We start from the raw sequence: 15141 nt of genomic DNA, 5'->3' as shown, positions 1-15141 counted from the left end.
GGCAGGTGACGTGGCAAGTGGCAATCCGCAATGTGTGGCAGGCTACGTGGCAATCCGCATCTGGTGGCAGGCGACGTGGCAAGTGACAATCCGCAATGTGTGGCAGGTGACGTGGCAAGTCACAATCCGCAATGTGTGGCAGGTGACGTGGCAAGTGACAATCCCCAATGTGTGGCAGGTGACGTGGCAATCCGCAATGTGGGTCAGGCAACTTGGCAAGTGACAATCCGCAATGTGTGGCAGGTGACGTGGCAAGTGGCAATCCGCAATGTGTGGCAGGCTACGTGGCAATCCGCATCTGGTGGCAGGCGACGTGGCAAGTGACAATCCGCAATGTGTGGCAGGTGACATGGCAAGTGGCAATCTGCAATGTGTGGCAGGCTACGTGGCAAGTGACAATCCGCAATGTGTGGCAGGTGACGTGGCAAGTAACAATCCGCATTTGGTGACAAGTGACAATCCACATTTGGTGGCAGGCGACATGGCAAGTGACATCCTCAGGGCTCCCACTGATTCTGCATTATGGTGAGTTGAACCATTTAATTTTATATTACAATGTATTAATAGAAATAATGCGCTTCAATCATCCTGACACCATAACAACCATGGTGCCGTAATGATTGAAGCGCCAATACCAGCCATTTCCCATGTAAATTGCCCCCCAAAAAACATATTTTATAGCAGTGCCCCTCCCGAGATTAGACTCTGGATCCGCCCCTGAGGCCATGGAGAGGAGGGTTGTTGAATCTGCCTTTAGTGAGCCACTGGCCTTGAGGGATTGCCCAGGCCCTGTTGTGAGGGAGGGTCTGCGTTTGCTTAATCTAGAGAGAATCCCTTTAAAGTTTTGGGATTTGGCCTGGCACTCGTCCCTTGGAAGACTCTATGTCAGGGGTGCCCAACCATGTGGCCCGCGGAGCCCTCTGATGTGGCCCGCAAACTCCTGCTCTGGGGTGGCGGGTTGGCAAGCCCAGATTGCAGGTTGCCTACCCGACATGCTAGAGCATCAGCGTTGTGAATTAAGCCAGCGTAGAGCTATAGCACCGGCTCCTGTCATAGGCGGAGTGCTACCAAATGGGACAGCAAATTTATTACTAAAATCACAGTGTATATATGAACATATCTGTTCTGCAGTGGTTACTGGGCTGCTTTCAAACTGATCTGCAGGTGTAGTACAGAACACCTGTGGCTTACCTGCACTGAGCCATAGACTTCTGGTTTTACCTGTGGGTTTGGTGCACTTTCAGAAAGTGCACCACACCTGCATGATATAATAGAATTCTATGGCAAAGTACAGCTAACCTGCAGAAAAAGCCACAGGTGCACTGCGCTGCACCCACAGTGTGGGTAGACCACAGACCATCAGTGTCTGACCCAATCGGACCCTCCATTCACCACTCTGGAGCGGCAGATGTAAACAGACTTGTGTCCGTTTATACCCGCCGACCTCCAACCGGATCTGCTAAAAAAACAGAAGCGGATCCATCCATCCCCATTTGATCAGATCAGAGGGCCCATAGAGAAGAGTGGGCTGTGTCTGTGTCTGCTTTGCATAGGCAGAGAGGACGCAGAGCTGTTGTCTGCCCACTCTGCTCATTGTGACCCGCAACTGGTTTACGAAGTCGCTTAAGTGGCCCTCGCTCTTCAAAAGGTTGGGCACCCCTGCTCTGTATGAAGGGCAACCTGAAGCATTGCTCTGCTGAGAAATGTGGATGTCCAAGAATGGAGTGTGGTGGGGTGGAGGAGACAATGGACCATTTCTTGCTTCAGTGCCCCTTCAATGTAGAAGTCTATAAGCGGGAAGGTGGGGCTCTGGGTATTCCTTTCTTTTCCCGCTTGAGTTATGTGGAGTGGTCGTACGGGGGGCTTTTGAGACACTTTTCCTAGTTAGCTTAGTAGTTCGTTTCTTCACATGAAATGCACGGCGTCAGGTTTCCATTCGGAAAAAGGTCCTTCCTGTCGAGGTGGTGGTGCACGACATTCTGGGTGAGGTTGGGAAGATTTGGGGTCTTGAGAAGAACAGGTGGCGGCCGGGGGCCTGGACAAAGGCGTGGAGGAATGTCAGGTCCCCGTATCTGGTGTCTGTCAGTCTCTTGGTGTGTGGCTTGCTTTATGTCCTTTTACGTCCCCCTAGATTTTTATAAGATCAGATTTTTGGAAAAAGTCTGCATGCAAGGGATCAATGTGTAATCGTTTCTTAGCCTGAGGCTTTGTTTAGGTGGAGGTTAGGGCTTTGTTTTGCACATTTTTTTAGCTTGCTAGTAATACATTTATGTTTCTTTGTATATAGTTCTATTTATGCTTTTTGGCAAAAAGCCATTTGCTTTTTTGTTATCTTTTGATGTAAGCCTGTTTGTTTTTTGTATGCTTTTTTAGATATTCTTTTTTATTTATTTTTGCATAGATGTAAATTTGTTTTAATACCAAGCTGTATGCTTGCAAGATTTTTAATAAACAAAAATGTACACTCCAATGTCGCCCGCACAGTCACACACTATTATTATTATACATTTATATAGCTCTCACATATACCGCAGTGCTGTACAGAGAACACTGAGCCAGTCACATCATTTGGGCGGCACAGTGGTGTAGTGGGTAGCACTCTCACCTAGCGGTAAAAAGCGTTGCTGGTTCAAATCCCAACCACGACACTACCTGCCTGGAGTTTGCATGTTCTCCCTGTGCCTGTGTGGGTTTTCTCCAGGTACTCCGGTTTCCTCCCACACTCCAAAGACATGCAGGTAGGTTAATTGGCTTCTGTCTAAAATTGGCCCTAGTATATGAATGGGGACCTTGGATTGTGGGCTCCTTGAGGGTAGGGACTGATGTGAGTGTGCAATGTACAGGGATAGGGACAATTGTGGACACCTCACTCAGGATGGACTGGTGTCTTTATTCAACCTTACTAACTATGTATGTAACTATATCAGTCTCCGTACCAGAGGAGCTTGCACTCTAATGTCCCCCCTAAAGGTAGACACATTTTATAACTTTGTTTCCTTAAATCTATTTCTTTCCTTCCTCCTCTGCGACCAGAGCCATGTACTTTAGCCAATGGAGAGAAGTCAAGAGCTTTATTACATTTACTGCAAGAATGTGCTTATTATGAATCAGAGGGAAATGATCTGAAATTCAGCAAAAAGCAGATTCAGAGACTATTATACAGCAGCTAGAGATTCAGATACTTATATACAAACCTCCTGTTAATACACTATACCAGATTGCTACCACACTGCGGATTGTGTTGAGACAGATGGTTGTAGGAAGGGGGCAGGGCCGTTTTTAAGGCAGGGCAAAAGGGGCAGCTGCCCTGGGCCCTGTCATTGTTGTGGGGCCCAAAGCAGCTGCCTCATACTTGCCAACTATCCTGGTTTAAATTCCCTCGTCCCTTGAGCTTTTAGCCCCGTGCTGTGTCCCGATATCTCAGTGTGAAGTGCTGCTACTAATGCTGCCCATTTCTGCCCCATTGTTGTGTAAAGATGACTCACCTGCAGACCCTGTGTTTTACATGTAAATTACCGGCATTCAAATGTAAATAGGGGCGGCTGGCGGCATTGATATGTATATCATGATGCCCCCCCCCCCGAGGTCATATCCACAGTAATCTCTAGCAACCAATCAACAAGCAGAATTCATGTGCTGTAACCTCTAGCAACTAATCAGTGAGCCGTAATGTGTGCTGTAACCTCTAGCAACCAGTCAGTGAGTGGTAATGGTACACTGTAACCTATAGCAACAAGTCAGTGAGCAGTAATGATACACTGTAACCTCTGGCAACCAATCGCAATAGCTGTCTGATCTGATTCAGTAAACCGATTTTGTGTCTAGCTGCTATTTAGTGTATGTTTCGGAACAGGCGGAGAGCAAAACTGTATGGGGGGGGCCCCAAAAAAAGTTTTGCCCAGGGTCCAATCAATATTAAAGACGGCCCTGGAAGGGGGTCAACATATTTCCCTTAGCTTTTTGCCATCCCTTAAGGGAAATGACTGGTTAATCCCGATCTTTTGGCAGGTCCCTTCATTTAGGGTGAATCCAGTCTATTGGAGAAAAGTAAAGTAAGACCTACCTCAGAGAAGGAAGATGTAGGTGCAGACTAGTGAAACAGTGTTCGGTACCTCCTCATGGGCTTCCTTTGTCATGGGCCTTAAGACACCCAACACTCATCACTGACCTGGGAGTAAAGACTTAAGAAATATACCAGATATGGGTACTATTGGCTGTAACAAGATGTGCCTTTCATATGATACCACTGTTTGGACGTTGTACCAGTTATTTGCAAACAGCGATACCTCCAGCCAGAAGACAAAATCTTCTTCTTTTACCTTCAGCAAAGGGTGTCTTCATGCTGTAGTATCAGCTTGTAAAGTAGGAGTGCATACCGTTGGGCCACAGACCGCCATACATGTAAATATATTCTTAGGGTCTGCTGGATTGGAAGTTTTATCAGGGTCCTAGGACCAAGGTACATGGTGTAAACATGGTCATGCTTGGAGATAATAGAGGATAATGGCTAATAGTTGTGGCCAGTGAAAAGAGGTCTACCCTCCTGGTGGTGATTAGAATATACAACAAATGAAACAGGTGTCAGGTGACTAAAGGCCCTGGATCTCACGGGCCCCGAGTACACGGTCAGATCCCCCGAGCCATAGCTTGTAACCATGAGGAAATGTGAGGCCTTGCTCAATGAGTGGCTCCCGATATGGGTGGTCAGTGCGTGGTGAACGAGGGAGTGGCATAGTAGGGTTTAAAACCAGCCATCCATACAATGGAGAGCAGACAGTACAGGTCTGCAATGGGCTTTGAAGTGGGAATGGGCAAGAGGCATAACTAGAACCATCATGGCCTCAATGCAAGAAACCATTAAGTTTCCTTGACTGTCAGGGTGTTTTCCATCGGTTTCTCTGCCCTTTCCTCCAAGCCCAGGGCCCTTTACTCCTGCAGCGGTCTTCTTTCACATGTTCTGCAGCGGCCCCCTTCCTGTTGTCTTGGGCCCCCCCCGCGGTGGTGGAATGCCAGGCCCTGGTCTCAGATATGGCCTTTGTGACCCTGGTAGTTCCATCATTGGGTCCAACATCTGAGTAGCCCTTGCAACATTTCGATTCTCTGAGAAGAGGGTGTGAGATTTACAAAAAGTGGAACCATCCTCTTCTAGTTAGATATTCCTATCCTTAGTGTCAGGAAGGCTTCATAGATGTTAATCCTACACGACTGAATCTGTGAATTAACATCTCTACCCCAGTGTTTTGACAGTAAAACAGTATTAAATGTGGAAAATAGATGATGTTGAATGTCCCCTTTAAGCTTTCTTTCTAGAGAAGAATAGGGCTTTGTAGGGTTTGGAGATAGTGTTTACTAGTTGGAAGGTGTCTATCCTCGTGGAAGTCAGTAGAGGACCCCTCAAATGAAACAGGCATCGAAAATTGTGGAATCAATCTCTTCTAGTTACATAACCTCATCCTTATGTCAGGAAGGTTTCATAGGCCCCCTTTAAGCTTTATTTCTCGGAAGACTAGAGTTTTGTAGAGTTTGGTCACGGTCAGTAGAGGGTCCCTCAAATAGAACACACATCGAAAATAGTGGAACCACCCTCTTCTAGTTACATAATCTCATCCTTGTGTCAGGAATGCTTCATAGGTCCCCTTTAAGCTTTCTTTCTAGGGTAGACAAGGGTTTGGAGATGGTGTTGGCTAGTTGGAAGATGTCTACGCTACTGGCGATCAGTAACTAATCCCTCAATTGGAACAATTATTGAAAATTGTGGAACCACCCTCTTCTAGTTACATAATTTTATCCTTCTGTCAGGAAGGCTTCCTATGCCCCCATTAAGCTTTCTGTCTAGGGGAGACTAGAGTTTTGTAGGGTTTGGAGATAACACTGGCTAGCTGGAAGATGTCTACCCTCGTGGCAGTCACTAGAGGATCCTTCCAATTTAACATGCATCAAAAATTGTGGACCCACCCTCTTCTTGTTACAAAATCTCATCCCTGTATCAGGAAGTCCTCATAGGCCTACTCATCCTTGTGTCATCCTTGTGTCAGGAAGGCCTCATAGGCCTACTCATCCTTGTGTCATCCTTGTGTCAGGAAGGCCTCATAGGCCTACTCATCCTTGTGTCATCCTTGTGTCAGGAAGGCCTCATAGGCCCCCTTTAAGCTTTTTTTCTAGAGGAGACGTCTGTCTGTACCTGGTCAACCTAACTAAGGTCGGCCACCTACATTACAGTCTGATTGTACAATGTCCTTCAGATTAGCCAACAACTATGGGCCTACTTGATTAGCTATTGAATTGTATGGATAGTTTAGGTAGGACTTTAAGTTATGCTTCTTTTTGTAAGATATTGTACATTCAGACTGTAATTTGTATGACCAGCGTTAAAGAATTGTCATGGTTCTGCTCAAGGTTCAAAGGACTTCAGCATTGACCTGCTGGTTGTGTACATCATGTACCAGCGGTAATCGTTGAGAAGTTCTTGAGCTCGAGCATGCTTTGGGAAAAGAGAATGACCAGGCCACAAATAGACACAAGATAAGAGTGATCTGGGTTGTGCTTAGTAAATAAACACAGGTCCATTGATTCAATCCAGAATCATCCAGCGTCTCCTTGGCGTAAATGGGGTATTGAGAAATCCTCTTGTGTTCCCAGCAGGTTTCAGAATTTTTGGAAAGTGGCCATCCAGCATTCCTTAAATATAATATCATTCTCAGATTGTACCCATCATTTTCTGCTTATCTTATAAACTGTGGCCAAAGCCAAGTCACAGAATTACGGAGAACTGCTAAGAAGGGTCACAGTGTGCTGAGGATTCCCAATAGAGAAAGCAAGTTCTATTACTTGTGATTATGTGATCAGACATATATTTGAAGTGCAATAATCAGAGCATTACTGGCCACATTCACTCTATTGCCTGTATTTATGAATTTTATATTTACATAGTTTGCAGCACAGAATTATTCATGTCAATACCCACCCCTGAGGAACTTACCCCCTAATTTAGAATGACCTTAAATTAATCCAACAGAGGTAGCGCCAATAGCCCATACCAGTGTCATAACTAGAACCTTCAGGGCCCCGATGCAAGAAACCATGAAGGGCCCCCCTGAACCCCAGCCAGGGTCCTTCCCTCTGAGTCCATCGATGGAACTCCAGGGCGTGGTCACAGGTATGACCTTTGTGAGCCCTGTAGTTCCACCACTGGTATCAGTAGTTTTTTTTTTTTTTTTTTACATTTTTAGGTGCCCCATTGGGGGACTGTCCCTAGGGAAGATTGGGTCCCCGTCCCCAGAACAGATGAGGTCCTTTTCTCCAGGGCAGATGAAGTTACTGCCCCCAGGTGAGAAGGGGCCCCTGTCCCCAGGGGTATATGGAGGGGGTATGTAATAGTGTGTGCTAGCTGCCTATGCTGCTGCTGGCCATATGTAGAGGGGGCTGCAGGGGCCCCCTGCATCACAGGGCCCAGTTGCGGTCGCGACTGCTGCACCCCCGATAGTTACGCCCCTGGCTCATACCAATATTCTAAATAATACAAGCCACAGACTTCTAATAAAGTCTGAGGAACTGAAGGGCGGCAGCAACCTTAACGTTTGTTCCCCTTTTTCCTAAGCGCGGCTACCTGTACACACATTTTCTATTAGAATGACCTATGCTGCCTTTATTTTCTGCTACAGTTAGCTCTACGAAGGTCTACTTATTCCCGGATCTACACACCTGCTGTGGCCATTGTGAAGGGTTCCCACCATCCCTGTGCTGAATTCCTTGGTCTGCAGACCTGCTACGTATGTCCATTATGAGAAGCTCTCACCACCCCTGAGCTGAGTTCCTGGGTTTGTACACCTAGTGTGCCCATTCCAAGGGGTTCCCACCATCCCTGCTCTGCGTTTCGGGGTCTTCATACCTGCTGTGTCCATTTTGAGGTGATCCCACCATCCCAGCACTGAGTTCCTGGGTCTTCATACCTGATGTGTCCATTGTGAAGGGATCCCACCATTCAAGCACTGAGTTCCCGGGTCTGCACACCCACTGTGCCCCTTTATGGGGGGTTCCCACCATCCTTGCTGGATTTATATTGTGGAGATGGTGAAAGAAGGAGCTAGAACACATAAAGATAGGTGGGAACACCTAACAATGCCATGTGCAGAAGCAGAGCTGGGACTCTCACTGGTGGGGTCTCCAGTAAGAAGACAGTTGAAGTGACTAAAATAGTAACTGACCCTTTAAAGGTTATTCCCTGGTAAACCTGAAGTTTCAGCCACTGGTGATACGTGGCCTGGATTTGCCTTGCCTTACTGTCCCAACACTACCACAGATACTTTGTACCTGTAAAGTAGACTCACCCCTTCTGCTGCATTACCTGCATTTTTGAATCCTCTGACATCGTGATTTGTTTTCACCCTCTGTAGTCACACTTACTCTTGTGGGGTTTAATGTTGGACTTGTCACTGTTTTTAGTAATGAATGGCTTATGCTTTTACCTTGCAGCGTGTCCCCCGTTGGGATTAGAGTCTTTGAGGGTCTCAGACTACCAACTGCGTGCGTCCAGCATCAAACGCTATGGCCTGGGGGCCCACCGTGGACGCCTTAATATTCAGGTGAGATGGCTGGGTGGGCAAAAATCTGTTTGGGCTCACATGGATGGTGGCACTATGCACAGAGAGTCTGAGTGGGCTAGGTTTGGCACACATGGACAGGCAGCCAGATTGGGCTAGACTGATCACACATGGATGGTGGCACCATGCACAGAGAGCGATGGTGGGCTAGATTGGGCACACATGGATAGTGGCGCCATGCTCAGGCAGCCAGAGTGGGCTAGATTGGGGGAGACTTGGATAGTGACACCAGGCACAGACAGCCAGAGTTGGCTAGATTGGGCACACATGGATGGTGGCGCCATGCACAAAGAGTCACGGTGGGCTAGAGTAGGCACACATGGATGGTGGCACCATGCACATAGAGTCAGAGTTGTCAAGACTGGGCACACATGGATGGTGGCACCATGCACAAATAGCCAGAGTGAGCTAGATTGGGAACAAATGGATGGTGGCGCCATGCATAAAAAGCCTGAATGGGTTAGATTTGGCTGCCTGAGCATGGTGCCACCATCTACTACTAAAGAATATCTTTACACAAAATATAATGTATTGTAGCTTACCAGTCCTCACATGTGGGGCTGCATTCGTTTTCCTTTGAATGATAAGAACATTTATAAAAAGCAAGTATATAATATATTTGTCAATTATGCCAAAAATGCAGTGTCCTTGTCACTTTCTGTGAACTAAAAGGAAAGCAAAGAAAGATTTACCTGTATTCTGAAACTATTAATGCGATCAATCCACTCTCTACTAGAGATGAAGAAAGACAGACATGTTTGAAGTCTGATCTGCGTGACAACCATGACACCCACCAGGGGCGGACTGACAACTGATGGGGCCCCCGGGCAATAGAAGATCATGGGGCCCCCTGCGTCCCAAGCCACACCTTTGGGGGGGAGCACACAGGGGGACACTGTGGGGGGAGAGCACACAGGGGGACACTGGGGAGGGAGGAAGCACACATGGGACACTGTGAGGTTGGAGAGCACACAGGGGGACACTGGAGGGGGCGCACACAGGGGGACACTGGGGAGGGGGGAAGCACACAGGGGGACACTGGGGAGAGCACACAGGGAGACCCTGGGAGGGGGAGAGGGCACAGGGGGACACTGGGGAAGGGAGAAGCACACAGGGGACACTGTGGGGGTGGAGAGCACACAGGGGAACACTGGAGGGGGGCACTGGCGGGAGAACACACAGGGAAACACTGGGGGCGGGGAGAGCACACGGGGGGGACACTGTGGGTGGGGAGAGCACACAGGGGGACACTGGGGGGAGAGCACACAGGGGGACACTGGGGGGAGAGCACACAGGGGGACACTGGGGGGAGAGCACACAGGGGGACACTGGGGGGGAGCACACAGGGGAACACTCGGGGGGACACACAGGGGAACACTGGGGGGGAGCACACAGGGGAACACTGGGGGGGAGCACACAGGGGAACACTGGGGGGGAGCACACAGGGGAACACTGTGGGAGGGGGAAGAGCACACAGGGGGACACCGTGGGGGGGGAACACAGTGGGACACCATGGGGGGGGAACACACAGGGGAACATTGGGGGGAGAGCACAGAGGAGAACACGGGGGGGGGGACACACAGGGGAACACTGGGGGGAGAGCACAGAGGAGAACACTGGGGGGGGGAAACACACAGGGGAACACTGGGGGGTGGGACACACAGGGGAACATTGGGCGGGGGACACTCAGGGGAACACTGGGCGGGGGAACACACAGGGGAACACTGGGGGGGGGACACACAGGGGAACACTGGGGGGGAACACACAGGGGAACACTGGGGGGAACACTGGGGGGGACACATAGGGGAACACTGGGGGGGAGCACACAGGGGAACACTGGGGGGAGGGACACACAGGGGAACACTGGGGGGAGAGCACAGAGGAGAACACTGGGGGGGGAACACACAGGGAAACACTGGGGGGGAAAACACAGGGAAACACTGGGGGGGGGCACACAGGGGAACACGGGGGGAGCACACAGGGAAACACTGGGGGGAGCACACAAGGGAACACTAGGGGGGAGCACACAGGGGAACACTGGGGGGAGCACACAGGGTAACACTGTGGGGGAGCACACAGGGGGACACTGTGGGGGGGGAAGCACACAGGGGGATACTGGGGGGGAGCACACAGGGGGACACTGGGGGGGGCACTGGGGGGAGAGCACACAGGGGAACACTGGGGAGGGGAAGCACACAGGGGAACACTGGGGGGGAAGCACGCAGGGGGACACGGTGGGCACACAGGGGGACACTGGGGGGGGCAACACACAGGGGAACACTGGGGGACACACGGGGGGACACACAGGGGGACACTGAGGGGGGGACACATAGGGGAACACTGGGGGGGACACACAGTGGAACACTGGGGGGGAGAGCATACAGGGGGGTAGTATGGGGAGAGAACATTGAAGTCTGGCCTGGGCCCCATACATCTGTACTACAGTCACCCCCTCCCTCCGATAACAGGCTGTTGGCGGAAAATCCGACCGTTTGTGCGCTCCATCGGACAATTGTTGTCGGGTTTTCCGCGGACAAATGTTGGATGGCAGGCTTATAAATGTCTGTTGGCGGATTTTTCGAGCGTGTGTACACAAGTCCGTCGGACAAAAGTCCAAAGTGCAAACACGCATGCTCGGAAACAAGGACTATCCGGAAGCGGTCGGTCTTGTAAACTAGCGTTCGTAACAGAGAATTAACATTCGTGACGTGGCAAATTATGAAATGTGGAAATGCAGCGCACAATTCTCTTCTTCTATAATGGGATAACAATGAAGCTGCTTTGCTGGTGATACTGATGGAGTTATTGCAAACGGATTTTAAAAAGCTTTTATTTTCTAGTGATATCAAGAATAATATTATTATGCTTGTTATTTTTATTTTTTTAAGATCAAAGATACAACTATGTTGGTGTCCCTTGTTAATTTTACATTGTATTTTTTTTAAATGTAACTGCCGACTCCCCAACTGTCATTTGAAGTAAAACACACAGCCAAGTATTATTCTACACAATTTTTTTTATTGTGCATTAAAAAAAGGAAAGAATTAAAATCAGACATGCTATCTGCCAATAGAACTGAACCAAAAAGTGCATTCTATGCATCCAAAAATATAGAAAATATACCAAATCAAATCATTATTATTCAACCAAAAAATAATATAAAAGCCTCATGCATGTTTCCTGCTTCTTATTATAGCGGGTCACCAATGTCAAGAGTTGGTGAAAGCAGGGGTCCGCCATCTGGAGATAATTCCGAAAATCATCCGGATTATTCCCTTGGAGCTCCCGCAGCAAAGGCATATGACAGAATTGGTCACCAGTAATAAAGCAACCAATTTTTGGTCCAAGAAATCCTCTTCCTTCTGTTCCTGGACTGGACTTGGGTCAAAGCAATAACTCCAAGGCCAGTCTTGTGCCATCGGAGCTCTTCAGCCAAGTCTGCTCAGCTATTTCCTCTCAGGCCCTCTGTTGCATGCCATAATTCTTGTAATGAGGATCACTGGGGTTGTAGAGGTTCTTATTATAGCACTACCCCCGAAGGAGCTGCTGGTTAGATTTGGGCTTACCGTTACCTTCTTCCTCCTCACTTCACATCTAGGGGTGTCCCGTGGTAATGGCCCAGTAACTCGAGAGACAACAGATCCACTTGAATGGATTTTATTTGCAAAACGTAGACAATGAACAGTCTCTTAAATTGGGATCAGAGGGTTGGAAAGGAAGTTCAGGTTCTCTTAGTGTCAAAGTCAAAATGTTGAAGAACTTGCTTACTTTGACTGCATCCAGAGAATAGCCATTCACAACTGGATGTTCACTCAAGTTGGACAGTCCTTCTCTCACAAGGCCTAGCAGCCAAGAAGGTGCTTACTCAGGAACAAGTCTCTGCCACAGATGTTATTGTAAAACGTACAAGATAATGTCTCTGCCACAGACGTTGTTGTAGAACACGTAGGGAAACTAAACTTGAAGAACACTTGTAGGATACCTGGATCTTTCAGCCAGCTTGGCGATATCCACGAGAACGGATTCTCTTGGCTACTTCAGCCCTTCCAAGCTCTTACTAAGAAACCAACCCGTATGTGGTCTTCTTCTGAAGAGTCCTCCCCTGGAATGCTTGAAGTCACTGGGTCTCTCCCAAACTGGAGACGGCACCCAACCACCTCAGAATCCTCCTTTAGTTTCCTTGCCTCGGGCTAGCTAGCCCCGAGACATCAAGATCGGGTGGATCCGCACCCCAGGCCATAGCCTTCCTGGGGGCTGGTCAGGAGGACCAGGACCATGAAGTCAGTACATCATTCTGGACCGGAACCCCGAACCACGTGACGTCTGCACCTTAAATACCCTTTCCCAGAAAGCACAGCGAGAGCGCCACTCCCACTGTGCGGGTTCCGAGAGATAGTAAATTAAGCACCTAACCAGACCATAGTTCCATGCCTGCCAGAAGAAACAGTGCCCCCTGTGGCCAGGCTGAACATCTCACAGTTCAGTCAGACTGATGCTGAAGTCTAAATTTAGACAATTGTACCCAAACCAAACTGCAGTTCAGGCAAACTTTAACTTTGAAAAACGCATAGCGCGTGCTCTTCAGGAGCCGCCGCTACATTATAATGAGCATCACTCAGGCCGTAGAGGTTCTTGTAATTGATTAATACCTGGGAGCTCCCCTCACTTTAAAAGCTATGAATGAGATCTCACTTAAAGTACTTAGTCCGTGATCTTCTTTCTTCGCTAGCTAAAATAACTCCTTTGTGATTTTGTAATCCACAGTCTATGAAAAGTTAGGTTGAGGTGCTCCTGGTGTGGCTCCAATAACTAATTTACAATGCTTGAGGCGCCAGAGTAGATAGGCCTCAAGCCTACTCAGTGTCAGTTGCTCTGCTCCTCCTCCGTGGAACTACAAATTCCAGTGAGGCCTGTATGTGAGTCTAACTGCTTGTAAAAGTTAACAAACGTTGGGCCGTAACCTGCTCACCAACTGGATCGGAGCTCCGTGTGGTAACTTGGGTCCGGTGACTGCAGCTTGCTTCTCTGTCAGCTGGGCCAGTCCCTCTGTACCGCTCCGTTGGATGTATCCGGTCCTCCACTGCTCCGATGAGTGTCGCTGGACCTTCTCAATCCGGTAACCGTCTCTCAGGCACCATCAGGTCACTCCACAAACAAACGGAGTTGCACTCCGCAATGGCTGTGGGCCACTGTCTCCAGGGAGCCTCCTCACAGATTCGCAGAGGCCGGCAACGCAATCCCAAGAGAGCTAAAATGGCCGCTCGGGTCCCTTTTATCCCCTACCCAGCATGCACTGCGTAAGAGAGTGTTCATGGGTAGGTCACACAGACTCCTGGGTAACAAGGTCAACCTTCTGAATCAAAACAACAGTCACTTCCTGTATAAGTCTTTTGGGTTGTTCAGAGTTAACAATATACAAGTGCATTACCCATATTTGGTCACTAGATGGCTCTGGATACAGAACCATAGTAATGCCCATTAACCTTATATTACAGTATGCATAACCACATCAATAGAAAAGGATGTCAGCGCTACAGACATCACATGGGTCATAGTCTTTTTTGTAATGGACATCACTGGGGTTGTAGAGGTTTTTGTAACAGACATGACAGTGGTTGTGGAGGTTTTTGTAATAGGCATCACTTGGGTTGTAGAGGTTCTTCTAGTGGACATCACTGGGGTCACATAGGTTCTTGTAATGGACACCACAGGGGTCATAGAGGTTTTAGTAATGGGCATCACTTGGGTTGTAGAGGTTCTTACTGTATAATGGACATCACCTGGGGTCTTGGAGGTTTTAGTAATGGACATCACAGGGGTTACAGAGGTTCTTATAATGGGCATCTCTTGGGTTGTAGAGGTTCTTGTAATGGACATCACTGGGGTTGTAGATGTTTTTGTAATGGAAACCACAGGAGTCATAGAGGTTTTTGTAATGGACATCACTAGGGTCATAGACCTTTTTGTAATGAGCATCACTCGGGTTGTAGGGGTTCTTGTAATGAACATAATTAAGGTTACAGAGGTTCTCATAATGGGCATCACTCGGGTTGTAGAGGTTCTTGTAATGGACATCACTGGGGTCATAGAGGTTTCTTTTAATGGACATCACTGGAGTTGTAGAGGTTTTTGTAACGGACATCACAGAGGTTGTAGAGGTTTTTATAATAGGCATCACTTGGGTTGTAGAGGTTCTTGTAAATGAGGTTATATAGATTCTTAATATGGGCATCACTCAGGTTGTAGAGGTTCTTGTAATGGACATCACTGGGGCCATAAAGGTTTTTGTAATGGACACCACACGGGTCATAGAGGTTCTTATATTGGGCATCACTTGGGTTGTAGAGGTTCTTGTAATGGACATCACTGGGATCATAGAGGTTCTTGTAATGGACATCACTGGGGTCGTGGAGGCTTTAGTAATGGACATCAGAGGAGTTATAGAGGTTCTTATAATGGGCATCACTTAGGTTTTCGAGGTTCTTGTAATGGACAACACTGGGGTCATAGAGGTTTTTTTAATGGACACCACAGGGGTCAT

General features: G+C 48.3%; 1 protein-coding gene across 2 annotated transcripts in view; it reads left to right on the top strand.

The window, feature by feature from the left end:
* The window catches only part of LOC143975800 (inactive carboxypeptidase-like protein X2), a 162703-nt gene that overhangs the window by 42287 nt on the left and 105275 nt on the right, over positions 1 to 15141 (top strand). For both annotated transcript variants that reach the window (XM_077478340.1, XM_077478339.1), the window contains one exon: positions 8473 to 8582. In XM_077478340.1, coding sequence (XP_077334466.1) covers positions 8473 to 8582 — 110 coding nt within the window. The remainder of the gene's footprint in view (positions 1 to 8472; positions 8583 to 15141) is intronic.

The sequence above is a fragment of the Lithobates pipiens genome, unplaced genomic scaffold (genome assembly GCF_037356315.1).
Source record: "Lithobates pipiens isolate NorthernLeopardFrog02 unplaced genomic scaffold, aLitPip1_a1.2 Scaffold_13, whole genome shotgun sequence".
Taxonomy (NCBI): Eukaryota; Metazoa; Chordata; class Amphibia; order Anura; family Ranidae; genus Lithobates; species Lithobates pipiens.
This window is presented reverse-complemented; position numbering and strand designations above follow the sequence as displayed.